This window comes from Citrus sinensis, chromosome 5 (genome assembly GCF_022201045.2).
Source record: "Citrus sinensis cultivar Valencia sweet orange chromosome 5, DVS_A1.0, whole genome shotgun sequence".
NCBI classification, from domain to species: domain Eukaryota; kingdom Viridiplantae; phylum Streptophyta; class Magnoliopsida; order Sapindales; family Rutaceae; genus Citrus; species Citrus sinensis.
The window spans coordinates 32,888,276-32,904,946 of record NC_068560.1 but is presented as its reverse complement, the minus strand read 5'-3'; the positions used below and the strand labels follow the sequence as shown (position 1 = coordinate 32,904,946).

Here is a 16,671-nt window from a genome sequence, read left to right as displayed (position 1 = left end):
AACTCCTGAGATGCGGGGGTGGGAATTATTGTGGGTACCGGCCATTGACGCCCAACGCCAAGTGCAGCAGCCAAGTCACGTTATATTGCAACTCACGCGCTGTCGCCTCGCGTGGGTTATCTGGTGATGTCCGAAACAACAAGAAAAACCCGAAATTCTTTGCCTCCTCGCCTGAAAAGAAACCGAAATAGAAGCAAGTGGGGTACAATTAGATGCTCCCAAATATGAAAAAGCAAACAACCAATCACCAAAATACCCCTGTCTCAACTTAAGTAGCAGAAAACGACAAAAATAAATTATATTAACCGAATATTTACGTTATTTGTGACAAATAAACATTATTTCGCTCATATATAACAAAATGGATGATGCATAAAATATTCTCATCTCATCGCATTCACAACGACACCGTTCAGACCTCGGACCAGCCAACATCAATTTGCAAAAGCAAATGATAAAAGAAAAAACGAAAAGGACAAATTAGTCCAATTAAAAAGCAATGTTACAGTCTACAGTCTCGAAGATCGAGAATCTGACTAATGTCTGCAACACAGTTGTCTCCTCCCTCAAACTCGGCTCACTCTCAAAACTTTCCCCTTCCCTCCTTACACACTCCAAAACCCTAACCTGAAGTTAACAACAACTCACCAACAATGCCCAAAACCCTACTCTATCTCCTGCTCCTCTTCAGCAATGCAGCAATGGTACTGGTGACGCCCAAGTCAACAATCGAGCCCTGCTCCAATTCCGACTCCTGCAGCGCATTGCTCGGCTACACTCTTTACACCGACCTCAAAGTCTCCGAAGTGGGCTCCCTCTTCAACGTCGACCCCGTCTCCATCCTCACCGCCAACGCCATCGACATTTCCTACCCGGACGTGGAGAACCACATCCTCCCTTCTCAGCTCTTTCTCAGGATCCCCGTCACCTGCGCCTGCGTCGACGGGATTCGCAAGTCCGTTTCCACCCACTACAAGACTCGCCCTTCGGACACGCTTACCTCGATTTCGAACCAGGTCTACGCGGGTTTGGTCTCTGCTGATCAGTTGAGGGAGGCTAATGATATACAGGACCCGGATGTTTTGGACGTTGGGGATAATTTGCTTGTGCCGTTGCCTTGTACCTGTTTTAATGGCACGGATAATTCGTTGCCGGCTGTTTACTTGAGTTATGTTGTGAAAGATGTGGACACGCTTGCGGGAATTGCGGCTAGGTATAGGACTACGCTTACTGATTTGATGAATGTTAATGCTATGGGAAGTACTGCTGTCAAGGCTGGTGATATTCTTGCTGTTCCATTGCCAGGTACATACTTTATTTTTTTTTTCTTTTTTTGGTGTCATGGCAATTTGTGTTGCTGATACTGAATTTGAACTTTATTGTAAAATATGCGAGCGATTATCTGTGAATTGATAATTATTTTCATTTGCGATGTTTCAAGACTCAAAGCTAGTGCCCTCTTATTATTTTGTGTTAAAATGTCCATATAAGTTATACAATTTTTTCAGCTCTAGTTACAAAATATTGTCAGTTTTTTTATATGATGATTTGAGATCATCCTAGCTAAAGCATATATGATGACTATTTGTATTAGCTTAAAATAATTTATTTATGATGGTTTTGCTTGATATGAGTTGTTTTAGTTTACATTTTTCTTGTATTGCAGCCTGTGCAACTAATTTTCCTAGATATGCTTTGGATCATGGATTGATTGTACCAAATGGGAGCTACGCAATCACAGCAAGCCACTGTGTGCAATGCAGTTGTGGGCCAGGGAATCTCAAGTAAATAAGTAGTCTTGCTTCCATTTTAGTTTAAGCATAATTGCTTTCTTCTTTTTGCCCTCTCTTGCTTGTAATAGTCTGGTGCTAATCAGTTGCGGTATCTGTCTTGTACAGTTTGTACTGCATGCCTGCTTCATTGGCAGTTTCTTGCTCAAGCATGCAATGTAAAAATAGTAACCTCATGCTTGGGAATGTTACCACTCAACGGAGTAGTGCTGGGTGTAATGTCACTTCGTGTAGTTATGGTGGTTTTGTCAATGGCACCATTGTCACTATGTAAGTTATTTCTTCCCAACTTCTTGCTTTGTTGATTTTATTCTGAATTATGATTCTGGTTAGTTAGTTCTGGCTGATGGTTGAACTCTTTAATCTTTGTGGGGTTTTTTTTTTTGTATTTAACCTACAGGTTGTCTACATCTCTTCAACCTCGATGTCCAGGTAAATTTTGTCAAATATTTTGTTTATCTAGCTTTTAGAAGGTTCGTGAAAATCTAAGATTCACTCTTTGGGGTTCTTTCTTTCACTTCTTTTGCATAGTCAATGATACCAAAAAAAATAAATAAATAAATTTAAAAAAAATCAAAGACTGCGGTAGATGCTTTCTCAATTTTCTTGAGTAATGATGGTATTGTTTTTGCATGTAATAGTTGTTATGGCATGCCTGTGTTCTCCTGGCTCGCTAAACACCTGCTCTGCTTTTGGTAGGATGTAGACTGAACAGTTTCCAAAAAGTAAATATATAAACACGAATGCGTTAGGAACGCAATAGATTGTCTACGTTTATGCATTATCTCCACTGTTCAGCTGATATTCCCGACAATTGCATGATGGGCCAATAAGTTTAAATGATGACATCTGTGGTTACAATTTCATTTCCTTGCACAATCCTGTAATGTCTCATAATTTTCTTCTCACTTTTGTTGGTGACATTTGGAAATGATGCAGGACCCCAGCAATTTCCTCCTCTTATAGCTCCACCATCATCAGTAACCAGAGATTCCACATATGCTCCATCACCTGCCCCGCAGTCAGATGGAGCTGGTCCAGCTGGAGCAACAACCCCCAAGTCTTCTGTGGTGCCATCATCTGGGTCAATCCCTGGTTTGCCCCCTGCAAGCGGTCCTAGCGGGAGTGTTTCTTCTGCTTGCTCCTTAACAAATTCATTATCCACTTTTCCCCCTGCATTCATGTTGTATTTGTTTGTCAAGTTCATCGTCTCTATTTCATAGTAATTTTGATTCTCACCTGTGTGCCTGGATGGTGTGTTTTTTGCCAGTGTGGTTGCTTGGTTTTTTGACCAGTTCCACATATCTGTTGTATGTAACCTGTCTATTTATGGCTATGTTAAAACAGTCCGCGAACCAGAGGATTCTTTTCCACTTGCATCTTGTATTTTTCTTCTAATCATTTGCTTAATTATGAAATGAGAGGGCATATTGTCAGTTTCCCTTGTTATCACTATATGGATTTTGATTTTTGAGTGGTTGCCCGGGGCTCGTTGCCTTCGGGGATGCTTATGATTGTGGTTACAGCAATTGCACAATTCTTTAATCACTTCATGTACTCTCTGTAATTACGGTATATTCAGACATTTCTCTGGGTTTGCTGCAATATTTCCATAATTTAAACTTTTAAGCAAAGGCTTTATAGCACAACTTATTTAAATATATTGATCAACTTCAATTAGTGAAATATACAACCATAGAAGATAAATTCACCCAAATCAATTAGTGAAATATACAACCGTAGAAGATAAATTCACCCAAATGGTCAAGTTTCATGTTCATTTTCCTTTGCATACATTGATAGAAGAGAACACACCCATCATGAACGGCTGGAAACGCGAAAAGGAGAAATAAAAGCAATAAAATGACAAAAATGCCCTTAACATGTTAAAATATTTAAAACATTTATGTGTATGTGTGTGCGCGCACATCCAGAATCTTTAATTAAATTAATTCCAAACAAAAGCAAAGACGTTATGGTCTTGTGGAGAATTGAGTAGTGATCAGTGGGTAAAGTGGCGCCGGCGGTAACTTCTGGTTTCGGCGGTGGTGATCGGTGAAATTGGAAGGCAGAAGAGTTGTAATTTTCTTTCAATTTTAGTTTAGAAGTTACAATCTTACCCTTTTTTGTTAGGCTCTCTTAATTAAGTCTAAGTACACTGTATGTAAAAGATTCATGGCTTCAGCTCCCTCAAAGCTCTACTCAGGTCTCTCTCTCACTTTCTCTTAGTATATAAAGTCACTTGTTCGTTTATTTATAATTATACAATGCTATTAATATTTGATTGTGTTGTGAGTTCGCAGATGATGTTAGCCTTGTGGTCGTGTTACTAGACACAAACCCCTTCTTCTGGAGCTCTTCTTCTTTATCCTTCTCTCAATTTCTCACTCATGTAAGCCCTAATTTTCTCTATTTTTTTTTATTTTCTTAAACTAATTCAACTATTTTTAGTTACTATTTAATTATTTATTTCATTGTAAGTTCATTGTAATTATTTAATTTTAACAGGTTCTTGCGTTTTTGAATGCAATATTGACTCTAAATCAGCTTAACCAAGTTGTGGTTATTGCCACTGGGTATAATTCGTGTGACTATGTCTATGATTCGTCCTCAACGGGCAATCAGAGCGTTGGAAATGGTAGAATGCCCTCTTTATGTGCGACTTTGTTGCAAAATTTGGAGGAGTTTATGAATAAAGATGAGCAACTTGGTAAACAAGAGCCAGAGGGGAGGATTGCTTGTTCCTTGTTGTCGGGCTCCTTATCCATGGCTCTTTGTTGTATCCTTTGTTGATTTGTTCGTGTGTTCAGTTGTGGGAGCTGAATGGCTTTATTGTATGTTATGTACCACTTGTTTTTGCCATAGTTTTTAAAATGGGTCATCTTAATAGATAAATTGAACTCATTAACACAAATGATTCTGCATGTGTCTTTGGTGTTGATGATAGATGTTCTTGCTGTGAGATATTGACATGGGTTTGCATATGAAATTAGTGAAGAGAAGGATACAACATGACTTTGTTGAAATTAACTTTCCAGATTGTTTGATTTAATTCTACAAATAGACATACAGAGAGTTTTCCGTTCGGGATTGCTCCATCCGCAACCTCGAGTGAGTATCTATTGAAATTACCGATCTTCTGGCTTTGATAAGTTTAATTTGTTTTACATCTATTGAGAAATCTATCATAAGTTGCCATATTTAGTTAGTTCTCTGATATAGTATGAATATCTGAGGTATTATCCTTGTTTTGGAAATATGATCTGGTGCGTGCCGTTGCACACAATTATGTGCTCGACGGGCCACACGTCACGATTTCATTGGCTGGACCTGATCACAGCTCCCTTTTTCTCTATGCAATGGCTGTGGCTGTTAACCTTTGGCTGTGTTGCAGTCTTTCTTTTCATTTATTTTTCTTGCCTCATTTTGTTTACTTCTTTGAAACCTGCACAACTTTATTCTTGTGACTTCTACTTTACACAAAATATGTTTGTAATAACGGTTCTAATATATGAGAGCAGATTTTATGCTTGCAGGGATCCCCAGATGGACCTGAACAGTACGTTCTTTATGATAGTTTGAACAGTTTCCTTTGGTTTTGCATTGACTTCCACACTGAAAGATTTTCTTCTTTTCAGATATGTTGCAATCATGAATGCAATATTCTCTGCCCAACGCTCTATGGTACTTAATGTTGCATTTTGCATTTTTCAGTTATTTATGCTATAGTTATCTTTACGTTTATCTTCTTAATTTCTATTCTGTTTGCTACTGTTGCCTGATTAAGTTCGCCCTTTTGGGGGGGGGGGGGGGGGGGGGGGGGGGGAGCAACTACATGTTAAATTCTTTGTTAGTGGATAAGAAATTGCCAGATCCTTTCTGAGATTGTTACATGTTAATGGATAGCAAATTACCAGATCCTTTTAGAAATTAACTTCTTAAAATGTTTCTGTGTAATTTTGTGTATCCCCCTCAGTAGGAACAGGGATTCTCTTTAAGGGATCTTAATTATCCTTTGAAAAATTTGTTGCTTTAGATGCACCAACAGAAGTAGTTTTAGACATATACATTTGTAAATTTTCAAGGAGGAAGCTATGATCCCGGAGTAGCAAAATAAGAAATATGGTTAGGTGATGTGTTGTGAAAACCTAAAATACTCATTCAAGCAGTGACTTTAGTCAATTAGAAAGCACAAAATGGATAAGGGGAAGGCTTAAAGGAACATTGATCAAAACTTATAAAGGACATTACCTTTTGGGACTTAAACAGAGGAAACTGCTGTAATCGCATATGATGATGGAAAATAATTTATGTAGCTAACCCATCTAGTAGAGGTTTAAGGCCTGTTGAGCTGATTTGAGTATATAAGCCATACGCTCAGTAAATGGTCACTCAAACCAAATAGGGAAAATGTTGTTGAATATGGTCACGGTGAACAAACATGTCATGTGAGGCTAGTTTGGAACTAAACCTTTATAACTGTGGAATGTTAAGTTTGTGATTTGGATTTTTTGTTTTAGGTACTACTATTAGTGCTTGGATTCATAATATTTTCAGTTTTGAAACTGTTTATGATTTATTAGTTTTTTTTTTCCTCTTGTAGGTTCCTATTGACTCTTGCTATTTAGGGGCTCAAAATTCTGCTTTCCTGCAGCAGGTAACTGTCTTTCGTGCATATTTTTAGTTTTTGTTGTAGTGGACATAAGTGTCTGCCCTCCATCTGTCCTGATTGCTTCTAGTGCATGAGTGACAGGCTTCTTACATTACTGGTGGAGTACATCATAAGCCTCAACAATTGGATGGGCTCTTTCAATATCTCTTGGTAAGTCATTTACCTTATCTTGGACGTAGTAACTGTTAATATTCCTTATAGTTGCTGATGGAACATATCAATCAGTGGTCCGCTAAGATTTAAATTAATTTCTAGTCTTTAACATCAATGTTTGGATTTGATCTGAAAACTGGATCTTTCATTCAAAATAAAGATATGTAGTTTGATGATTTGAAATCTAGACAAGAGGATTTTCAAGCTTGAAGCACTTTTATTTTTGCTATTGACTTTCTTTGAATTGTTGGAAATGAGCTGGGTTGTCTAATGAAAAATCCAAACTCTGTTAATGGCACGCGTTTAAACGTTCTTTGTTTCTATTGTGTATGGCAATTTTCAATTGACTGAATGGAAACTCATTTGTCTTAAGTCAGAGGGTCTTTGTTCTGCTTTCAGTTTTGGGTTCATGAATATAATTTGATGTGGTTGACACACGCAGACAATTTTTGGAACTGATTTGCATTCCCGCAACTTTCTACAACTTCCTAAGCCTGTTGGTGTTGATTTCCGTGCATCGTAAGTTAAACCATTTACAGTAATTTATTTTCTTGTCTGTTGCCTTATTAATATTATTTATTTGCAACTTCCAAGCATCTTATTTGAAATTTATATTTACATCTAACCAAAAGCTCAAACTCTAAAATTCTTTTCAAGTGAGCTACGCCAAATAATGTCGATGGCCAATGTAGTTTACCTTTGAATTTATTACCTGCTCAAAAAATTGTTTAAGTGCTGCTGTTAAGTTTAGGTGAATAACATCATGCGTTTTATTCAGTGTTCGATTTTTGGTATGCTTCTAGAAATCTTTAATTAACCTTAAGTGACATGCCTCAAATGCTTATCCACACTTTTTATCTGATAACATTCTCTTCTTCCTTGCTTCTGAATTCAATTTGTAATTAATGTAGTCACAATTGTTCATTTTGCAGCTGTTTCTGCCATAAAAATACAATTGACATGGGCTACATTTGCTCTGTGTGTTTGTCCATATATTGTAAGCATCTCAAGAAATGCTCAACGTGCGGGTAAGCTGGAATTACATGCACAGCTCTTCAGTTTTTTCTGATACGTGTTTCATCATCATTATGCTTGCTTAAGTTATTGATTGTGGGTTTATGCCTGTGGGGTGCTGCAGGTCAGTATTTGGTCAGGCACAAACCCAATCAGACGAGCCTTCTGCAACTAATCGAAAGAGAAAGACAACGGATGCATAAGTCATATTCTGCTTTGAGATTTAGCATTGGTACAATGAGCTTTGAAATTTAAAAAAAAAAAATTGTGTTATAGAACTAATTAAGCAGTTTCTTTTTTAGGATTTATGTTTTCCAACGAAGCGTACTTTATATGTTGAAATTTTTTTATTCAAAAAAGATAAATCCTCAATAAATGATTCGCAAAGTACCTATATGATAAATCTGCATCAAAGTGATCTTCTAATTAAGTTAGTTGTAAGATAAACTATATATATATGTGTGTGTGTGTGTATAATTTTTCTGTTTGTTGTTGACTTTAATATGATTAAAAAAAATTTATTGAAAAATCATTTTTCTTCACTAAGGTTAAAAATGAGTAAGTGGTTCTGTTTTTCTGTACGGTTAAAACCAATGAAGTAATGATTGAGGGATCTTCAATCTTGAGACAAACATTTGTTGATCTTTGAATCGCTTGTCATTTTCACATTTCAATTGTCAATCAACTTGATCAATTGTTTCCAATAAACAGTATCATCGTGAATCAGTGCCGGTGATAATTATGGCCTTATGAACTATTTTATAAAGCACATCAAATTGCGTTATGAATTATAGGCTTCGTTCACACTCAAGTTTGACAAATCAACTCACATAAAAGCATAAAAGATTTATTTTCACTCGAAACAACTTGTACATTTGACAAATGATTCATAGAGTTTTTCTTGTGAAGATCATGAATGGATCGAAAACAATTAATATATTGTTCAATAAAACAGCATGATACAGAAGCCAAATGATTTACAATATTTACAATAATCCACACTCAACACTATATGAAGAACCACTAAGTTAGCCCACATACTAATTGAGAATTCAGTCCCAGCATTTCTTACAATTAGTATTGCCATTTCAATGGGGCTGTCATCTTCAGAGGGTCCTAAGAACAACTTTGCTGGTTGTTTGAACACCCATTGCAGCAAGTCTCAGCACGGTACGACTTCTGTACAATCTGCACCCAAGAAAGTCATATCAAGGAAAAGTAACAGAAAGACGGATAGAACATATTTGAATCTTTTCCTTTCTGTTTCCAGAACAACACAATAAACTTGTGTAACGTTGGTTTGGATCCTACATATTATTCATTCAGCTTCCTACAACTAAAAAGGGGAATCATTCCTCATAACTCATAAAACTAACTTCAGCTTATAGAAACTACCTAAATAACATATCCTGTGTGTTGCCTCATAAAGATTACATATCAAATATTAAGGAGGCATAATCATAATTTATATAATGGCATATTAATTTATCTATTTTAAAATCCATTTTCATAAATTAATCAACAATTGAAATAAGTAAAATGACCAAATTTAGAGCGCATCTGTACATTCATAAAGAAAACCCAGACAAACTCACCCTGCAAGAGCAAGTCCCCAGGTTGAGAGGCAATAAAACATTTTCCCACCATGCCAGATATTTAATATCTTCTCCACTTTGCTCATGCTGCCCAATGCTTTTGCCAGAGCTGCAAATAAATAATATTTACTAAGATGAGTGATGATATCCTTCAATACCATCACACTGAGGTGTTAGTTGTTTGAAGTTAAAGCCAGGAAACTTTAAAAAATAAAAAATAAAAAAAAATTTCAGGTCATCAGACTCAGAAAATAGATGAATAGTTCCCATGGTACCCAAAAAATAGAGGCACCATTTCAAGAAAGGAAGAAAGAAACATCACAGAGTGAACAGCAGACCGAAACAAACATCCAGATTAAACACCATAAGATATATTTTCCATCCAAAAGCAAAGTTATGCTATATGAACCGACCATTCTTCTGCCTAACCGAGTCACATTTTATCAAAGCTCTGTAATCACTTTCAGAAACAAAAGAAGATTTGTGATTAACTTCAGGGTAGGTTGAATTCCTTCTTTTAAAAAATTAAGACATAAGTATCACTATTTAAGTCTTTGCCAACCCCAAGGAGCAATTATGGACACCAGGAAAAAAAAAAAGGAGCCATATGACCTTCAGTAGTTTTGCATAAAAATCAAGGCGAGTAAAGCTTTAAGATAAAACATTAAAACTACAAACTTACTTTTCTGCAATTCCTCCGGCGTCATATTCTGCAATTCCAAGAAAGCAGATGGCTTGAGATACATCATAGAAAGCAAATCAAAACAATTTACATCTCCTAGCGCCTTACCTGAGCTTTTGGGTTTGACAGAACACATTTAGCCATGAAGTTGGCAACCCCATCAATGACATGTTCCTCGCTAACAACAACATAGTTCTCATCATCAATTCCGCTCCATTCCTCAACATTGCTCGGGACCATTTCATCCGTCACCCATACCCACCAGCTTGGCTCTTCTTGGTCAATGTTAACTAAAATTCCAGCCGCACGCACATCATCTCCTTAACACGATACCAAGACCAAGTCATTATCAAGTAACAAGCAAATAACACTACATACTCAATAGAAAGTAGCAGATGCAGACACCTGTAGCTTCCTTGAAAGGAAACATAATCCCAGTCCCATCAACCGATTTATCATGTAGAGATTTTAATTGAGTCAAGAATTCCTCAGAATCCACCGTTGCCACTAGGCGAGCATGCAGCTACAATTACAAAATAGATTCAAGCTTATTTAACCGCGTTTTATATTGAAACAAAATGATTACAGAATTAAGAGAAACCAAAAAGTAAAAATCAAATTTTGATCTAATTGTACCAATATAACATAGAATAATTATAATTAAAAATGAAGAAAAAATCGTTCCTTTCTTTTTTTAATGTTTGAAAATTAGCACAAAAATAAAGTGCATTACGAAACCACAAATACACACATCGGGAGGGCAGTCGTTTATCAAACAAGGCGATTCAGACAAATTCTGAAGCAACTTGAGGTTCTGCTCGAGCAACTTCCTTAAACGATGATTCTCCGATTTCAGAGACTCCAGCTCTTCCCCAGATATAGGCTTTGTTTCGATCTGATCAGCGTCAACCGACTTGTCATCGTGGTGGTGGTTGTGGTGTTGGTGACCGTGGAGGTGGTGGCAGCATTCGACGGCTGTCCACGCCACGTCAGCCACCTCCAGAACGGTCTTCGCTACCTCCATCGCCTCGTGGCCCCCCATGATGTTTTGATCTAAAGAAAAAAAGTTTCACAGGAGGGAACCCTAGGTTGCCCGGTGGCTTCTTTTTTTTTTTTTTTTTTCCTCCCTTTTTTAAATGTCGTTTCGCGTTTGTGATGGTTGTCGTTGCGTGTGCGAAGGTTGTGTTGTAAAGAGCGCACGCAGATGCAGGATAATGAATTAATGATAAAAACTTAAGTTGTATTTTTTTTTTTGTTTTTTTTTTTTAAATTTTTTAGTAACTGAAAGTTCGTATTTGTAAAAAGCGCCTGGGGGCTGAAATGAAAATTAATTCCAATATACGGGGTCAAACTGTAATTCAATAGTTTAAGCTTAGATTTCTATTCAGTAACGTCAGGCGAGGTGAATGTGACATGCGCATTTAAATCGATCAATGGGAAAAAAATGGAAAACTAGCAAACCGACGGTCGTGATTGCATAGACAATACCAAGCCAGGGTATGGATGCACCTTAACATTTCCTTCGCCTTATTTCGGCTTTCCCACTACGAAGACCTTCTTCATTCTAATTTCTAAGCTCATTCGCACAGGAACTAAAACTGAGCTCACTGACGGAGCCGACCGACTGAAAACAATGACAGAAGAAGCGCAAGATAGCGAGGCCGTGAAGAAGAACGATCCGCACGATAGCATCGAGCCACAGATTAAGGCGGCCATGATCTCTCGCGTTTCTCACTTCAAAGAACAAGCCGAGTAACGCCCGCGCAATTTCTCTCCTCTCTGTCTCTCTTTCTCCATCCCTCTCTATAATATTTTGCCTTTGTTCTACAAGTCATTACAAATTCAATTACTCCTTTTTGTTTCTTTGATTAATTTATCCTGTGCTGTAGCTTTTACTTCCCATTTTAAAATTGCTCTTGAACGTATTATTTCTGTGCTTTATGAAGTGAAGTGCGTTTTCTGTCTAGGGTTTATTTGTATCTACAGTAATCTACCTTTCAAATTAGGTTTCTTTCTTGGTTTGTTGCTTGATACTGGAATGAATCCATGCCTTGGCTTGAATTATTATTATTTTACTGATTTGAAATGATTTATAACAGTTCGTTTATAATTGCAGTTCTTTGACTTTTGAAGGGGTCCGGCGATTGATAGAGAAGGACCTGGGGTTGGAAACACATGCTTTGGATGTTCATAAGAAATTTATAAAGCAGTGTTTGCTAGAGGTACCTTAGTGCTAGAAATTTTTTGAACACTGGTTGTCAATTAAGCTAATAATGACAGGGTTCAGTAGCTTATCTTGTACACACTGAATTTTTTTTTTTTTAGTAATGTTTAAAATATGGCCTCTGAAAAAGGCGGGATTGGGTTCAGGAAAAGGAGGCCAATGTTTCTTATGCACCTTAATATTTATCTTTTGTAGTCAATATGGGATTTAGGCATGTAAGAATTCACCGCACCATTTATTAGTCTTTCATTTATTGTATCAATGCTCTAAAGGTATTATATTTCTAAATTAATGCTGTGCAGAATCTTGTCAGTTATTTGGGAATTTAGTGCGAGTTGGTATTGCATGCCATTTGTTCCATTTGGGGTATTCCTTCAGTATTATGATAATCCCCTTAGTTTTATTGCCACTAGTATCTTCGTCTTCGTCATCATTAAGTTAGACTTTGCATGGCTAGCTTCTCTTTCACGAGATTTCATTGCTGATAAAAGCTGTTCAAATTGTTCTTAAGTTTGGTATTTCATTGTGCTTTGATAAATATTTAATGGCAGTGCATGGATGGTGCTGGTGGTGTCAGTGCCTCAAAGGATTCTGCAGAAAGTGCTAAAGAAAATGTTTCTTCTACAAAAGAAGAAGAAAAATCACCCGAAGGATATCAGTCTGCAAAAGATGTAAAGGAACCTTGCCCTGAAAATTATGAAAAAATGGAAGACTCTCCTGTTTTGGGCCTTATGACAGGAAATAAAAAAACTAAATTTGAAACTGAGGAAGCACAAGGTGATGGAAATAAAGAAGATCCAAGTGAGAGCGCTATAAAAAAAGCTATTAGAAAAAGAGCTGCTTATATCAAAACTAATATCGAGTATGCTACTTCATCAGTTCAATTGTCATTAATTGTATTACTGTTACATCCTTTGTGCACAGTTGCTCTTATTAGTGTGAACATGGTTTCCATGTCAATTTGAGTCTTTAGTTGATTCATTTCTTTTCTATTCATTTTTATGGGGTCCAGGCAATTAAACAAATAGCTGTCACTTTATTTTAGGAAAGTTACAATGGCTGGGCTTCGTCGAATTTTGGAAGAGGATCTTAAACTTGATAAGTTTACTCTTGATTCATTTAAGAAAATGATTAGTCAAGAACTAGATGAGGTGAGTTGTTTAGGAGGCATTATTTATCTTATAGATGTACCTCAGACAATCTACTTTTCCTGTAATTATCTCTGTTTTCTGATAGGTATTGAAATCTTCTGAAGTTTTGGAACCTTCAACTGTGGAGAAGAAGAAAAGCCTTAAGAAAAATTATCAGAGTAAAGCAAAAGAGGTCAGTAGTGAAGGAAGTTCTGATTCATCAGATGGCGAAGTAGATGAGGAAGATGAAATGAAGCCCAGAAAGAAAATTGTTTCGAAAGGAAAGGTGCAGAACAATGAAGGACTTAAAAAAAGAAAAAGACCAGAGAAGGAGACCAAGGCATCTATCAAGAAGAAGACCAAGGCTGTGAAAATAGCGTCAGAGGACAATAATGATGCAGAAAGTGGAAGTGTCTCTGACGATGGTCGCTCGCAGTCATCTTCTGAAAAACCTATAAAGGTCTTCCTTTTTATTTGTCCAAGATTTCACCAAAATCTAAAACCTGATCAGATTCAATCTTATATTTTGTTATTGGATGCAGAAAAAGGTAGTTTCAACTCCAGCTTATGGCAAACGCGTAGAACATCTGAAAACAGTTATAAAATCATGCGCGATGAGGTTCTATTTCAACTAACCATATTAGAGCTTTGAATTTTGTCTCGATTGTTGCCTTCACCTTTTTTTTTTTCATTTACAGTATTCCTCCCTCAGTTTACAAGAAAGTCAAGCAGGCACCTGAGAACAAACGTGAAGCTCAACTAATAAAGGAATTGGAGGGTATACTTTCTAGGGAAGGATTGTCTTCAAACCCTTCAGAAAAAGGTAGGTTTGATATGATATTTCTAGCTTTAGTGCACAACCTATCAATAAGTAGCATATTTTGCTTGCTGACAAAAGAAGTTCGGAAAGGTATATATATATTTTTTATCATCAAGTCACTTGTTTCAAGCAGTAAAAGGGGGAAAATAATTGTAAGATGAAATCTTGTTTGATGTATGGCCTGTAAATTTTCCCTTTCTCCACTGACTCTAGTATGGGAGATGATGATCATTTGTTTATTGTATTTAGCAACCCTTAGTGCTTGGATGTCTGAAACTCCAAGCTTGAAAAGAATAAGAGGATTGACTCTATTAAAATAGTAACTTAGATATCAGATGGTCAAATGACTGGATGATAGATTTCTGAGGCTGTGATGTTCCTCAAGAGTTTCATTTTATAATTTCCCCAGTTGAAAGGGTCTATAACCTTGTCCCGGTTGTCGAGGCCGCGGGACTATGACCTTGAAAAGGAAATTGTCTTGATGTGATGGAAAATATGATGATTTATAATCAAACTATCCTCTCATTCCTGGGGAGAGCTTGCAGTCAGGTAATCATTCTACTGGGATAGCTGAATTCTACAATTGCAGTACGTAATTCATAGTGATGTATGCTTTAAATACCACTACCTACGTACGTATGATTTTGATTACTATTACATATCAATATATCATTATTCCTGGAAGTTGGTTATCAATGCACCTTTAGAGTCTTGTTTTGGTGTTTACATAAGTAGGTTTCCTGGTTTACTCATGGGTATGCACGGACAGCCTCACACTTGTGCATCAAGGTTCACACACTAATGTTGACTATTTGTGGTTTTGATTTCATGATATGCCCTCAGAAATCAAGGAAGTTAAAAAGAAGAAGGAAAGAGCAAGAGAACTTGAGGGCATTGACATGAGTAACATTGTATCAAGTTCACGTAGAAGGTCTGCGACGAGCTTTGTACCTCCTCCAAAGCCCAAAATACCAGATGAAAGTGAGAGTGGTGATAGTGAAGATTCTGATGATGAGGACAATGATAGTGACGACAGTGATGACGAAGATAACGAAGAGGATGATGGCAACGATGATGGTGATGCTGAAAGCAAGAGTGAAGAGGTAAAAGAAGGTAAGCTTTCTACGTAATTTAAAGTTTTTTTTTTTTTTAATGTTTATGTAATTTAAAGTGTTGATTGGATTGCGAATTACCAATTGTCAAGCCCCTTGCTTGCTAGAGGACTTGCATCGTCTGATTATTGGTCCTTTACTGTGTTTTGTTTGTTGCTTATGCCCATGCTGTCTTGGACCAATCATAAATGAATTTTAGTATCCATATGTTGCTGGAAGTTCTATGCCTAACAATTCATCAAGTCATATTCATTGTGTGGCGTATTCTGAGACTGACTGAATTTTTATTTGGTCCATAAAATAAGATAATTATGTTCTTCTTTGCCTCCATAAGCAGAAATTCCTTTGTTTCTTAAAAGATCAATACCACCCCGCCATCCCCTGCAAAAAAAGAAAAAAAAAAGAGTAATAATAATTTTTTTAAAAAAAACTACTGACAGACATTTTTGTCCGTTGATTCTTACACGATTATCTTGATGCTCTCAGTCGATATGGATAACTTTTACACTTTTGAGGAATTGGAAGATAATGAGGATACACGTATGAATAGATCTGAAAAATGAAAATCATGAATTGCCCTTGCAATGTTGGGCCTATAAAGAGTCCTGCAACTTTAAAAAATGAGAGTGTGCAATCTGCTCTGCAATTCTGTATCGGTAAGCACAGTTTGCAGGATAATGTTAATCATTGAAACCTGAATGATGACCATGTAATTTAATATGCACTGAGATCTTTACCATGTAGAAGCTAGATTCACATAGAATAAGATATGGAATAAAACGATGAGATTATCTTTTTATTATGCAGTCGTTTCATACAACCAAAGCTGTTTTGTGGAACGTCTTCTAGGACATTTGTGGAAGTGTGGTTTTTCTCCTGTAGGCTATGTTAAAAGCAACTTGCATATTTGCTTACACGACCTCTACGCTTTATTTTGCAGAGGATGAGGCAGAAGACAGTGATTGATCCGGCATCAGCAGACATGGAGATAACTGATTTAACAGAGTTTCAATCTTAGTAAATGACACTGTATCATGTGTTCAGTTCTTTTTTTAATTTAAATTATTGTAGTTTAATTTGGGCGTGGGAAAAGGTGACCTTCGATCAAGAATCAGCTCTCCGGGTTAGCCTTGAGAGTTTTCAAACTGTAGTCAATTTAATGATTATTAAAGTTATCGACTTCTTGGAAAGTCTCTCTTGTAGGTTTTTTTAGCCATAGTTTGGATGACAAAGTATGTTATATTTGATTATAAGTGTACAATTGGTTGACCTTCTTGTTTGGTGTATCCCCATAATTTGAGATAGCTGATCTTGGTTTTGACTTTTGGAACGTCTTCAAATAACGTCACTTTTTTTTTCTTCTCTATTTCATAATTTGCTTCAATGTGGCAGCGTTAATTTTACAAGGGCAAACAATTTTTTGTTTTCTGGGAAAAAAAATTGGATTCGTCAAGATTGCTTTCTGTGTTTGATACTTAT

General features: G+C 36.7%; 4 protein-coding genes across 6 annotated transcripts; 3 read left to right on the top strand and 1 right to left on the bottom strand.

The window, feature by feature from the left end:
- The first annotated feature begins 489 nt into the window (after positions 1-489).
- Positions 490-3,230, top strand: LOC102625707 (lysM domain-containing GPI-anchored protein 1). The gene is made up of 5 exons (XM_006472701.4): positions 490-1,305; positions 1,667-1,784; positions 1,899-2,060; positions 2,191-2,222; positions 2,730-3,230. The coding sequence occupies exons 1-5, from the start codon at positions 654-656 to the stop codon at positions 3,011-3,013; spliced, it is 1,248 nt and encodes a 415-aa protein (XP_006472764.2). The 5' UTR covers positions 490-653; the 3' UTR covers positions 3,014-3,230.
- Positions 3,231-3,707: 477 nt separating this feature from the next.
- Positions 3,708-8,032, top strand: LOC102625253 (general transcription and DNA repair factor IIH subunit TFB4). Of its 2 annotated transcripts, none has more exons than XM_006472700.4 (11): positions 3,708-3,996; positions 4,094-4,182; positions 4,299-4,569; positions 4,855-4,901; positions 5,327-5,349; positions 5,429-5,474; positions 6,394-6,447; positions 6,544-6,612; positions 7,058-7,134; positions 7,548-7,643; positions 7,754-8,032. In XM_006472700.4, exons 1-11 carry the CDS (start codon positions 3,966-3,968, stop codon positions 7,830-7,832), a joined length of 882 nt encoding a protein of 293 aa, XP_006472763.2. In that variant the 5' UTR covers positions 3,708-3,965; the 3' UTR covers positions 7,833-8,032. The 2 variants fall into 2 exon arrangements, with proteins under 2 accessions (XP_006472763.2, XP_006472762.2); XM_006472699.4 differs by having other exon boundaries at positions 3,709-3,996; positions 5,312-5,349.
- A 423-nt stretch (positions 8,033-8,455) lies between these two features.
- LOC102624967 (uncharacterized) lies at positions 8,456-11,116 on the bottom strand. The gene is made up of 6 exons (XM_006472698.4): positions 10,658-11,116; positions 10,312-10,429; positions 10,015-10,226; positions 9,907-9,934; positions 9,225-9,333; positions 8,456-8,817 (listed from the first exon to the last, which is right to left on the bottom strand). Exons 1-6 carry the CDS (start codon positions 10,946-10,948, stop codon positions 8,736-8,738), a joined length of 840 nt encoding a protein of 279 aa, XP_006472761.2. The 5' UTR covers positions 10,949-11,116; the 3' UTR covers positions 8,456-8,735.
- Positions 11,117-11,439: 323 nt separating this feature from the next.
- On the top strand, positions 11,440-16,518 carry LOC102624672 (uncharacterized). 2 transcript variants are annotated; one of them, XM_006472697.4, is made up of 9 exons: positions 11,440-11,658; positions 12,023-12,128; positions 12,682-12,992; positions 13,176-13,281; positions 13,367-13,720; positions 13,803-13,879; positions 13,959-14,083; positions 14,924-15,193; positions 16,133-16,518. In XM_006472697.4, exons 1-9 carry the CDS (start codon positions 11,540-11,542, stop codon positions 16,156-16,158), a joined length of 1,494 nt encoding a protein of 497 aa, XP_006472760.2. In that variant the 5' UTR covers positions 11,440-11,539; the 3' UTR covers positions 16,159-16,518. The 2 variants fall into 2 exon arrangements, with proteins under 2 accessions (XP_006472760.2, XP_015384183.2); XM_015528697.3 differs by having other exon boundaries at positions 11,504-11,658; positions 12,040-12,128.
- Positions 16,519-16,671: the final 153 nt, after the last annotated feature.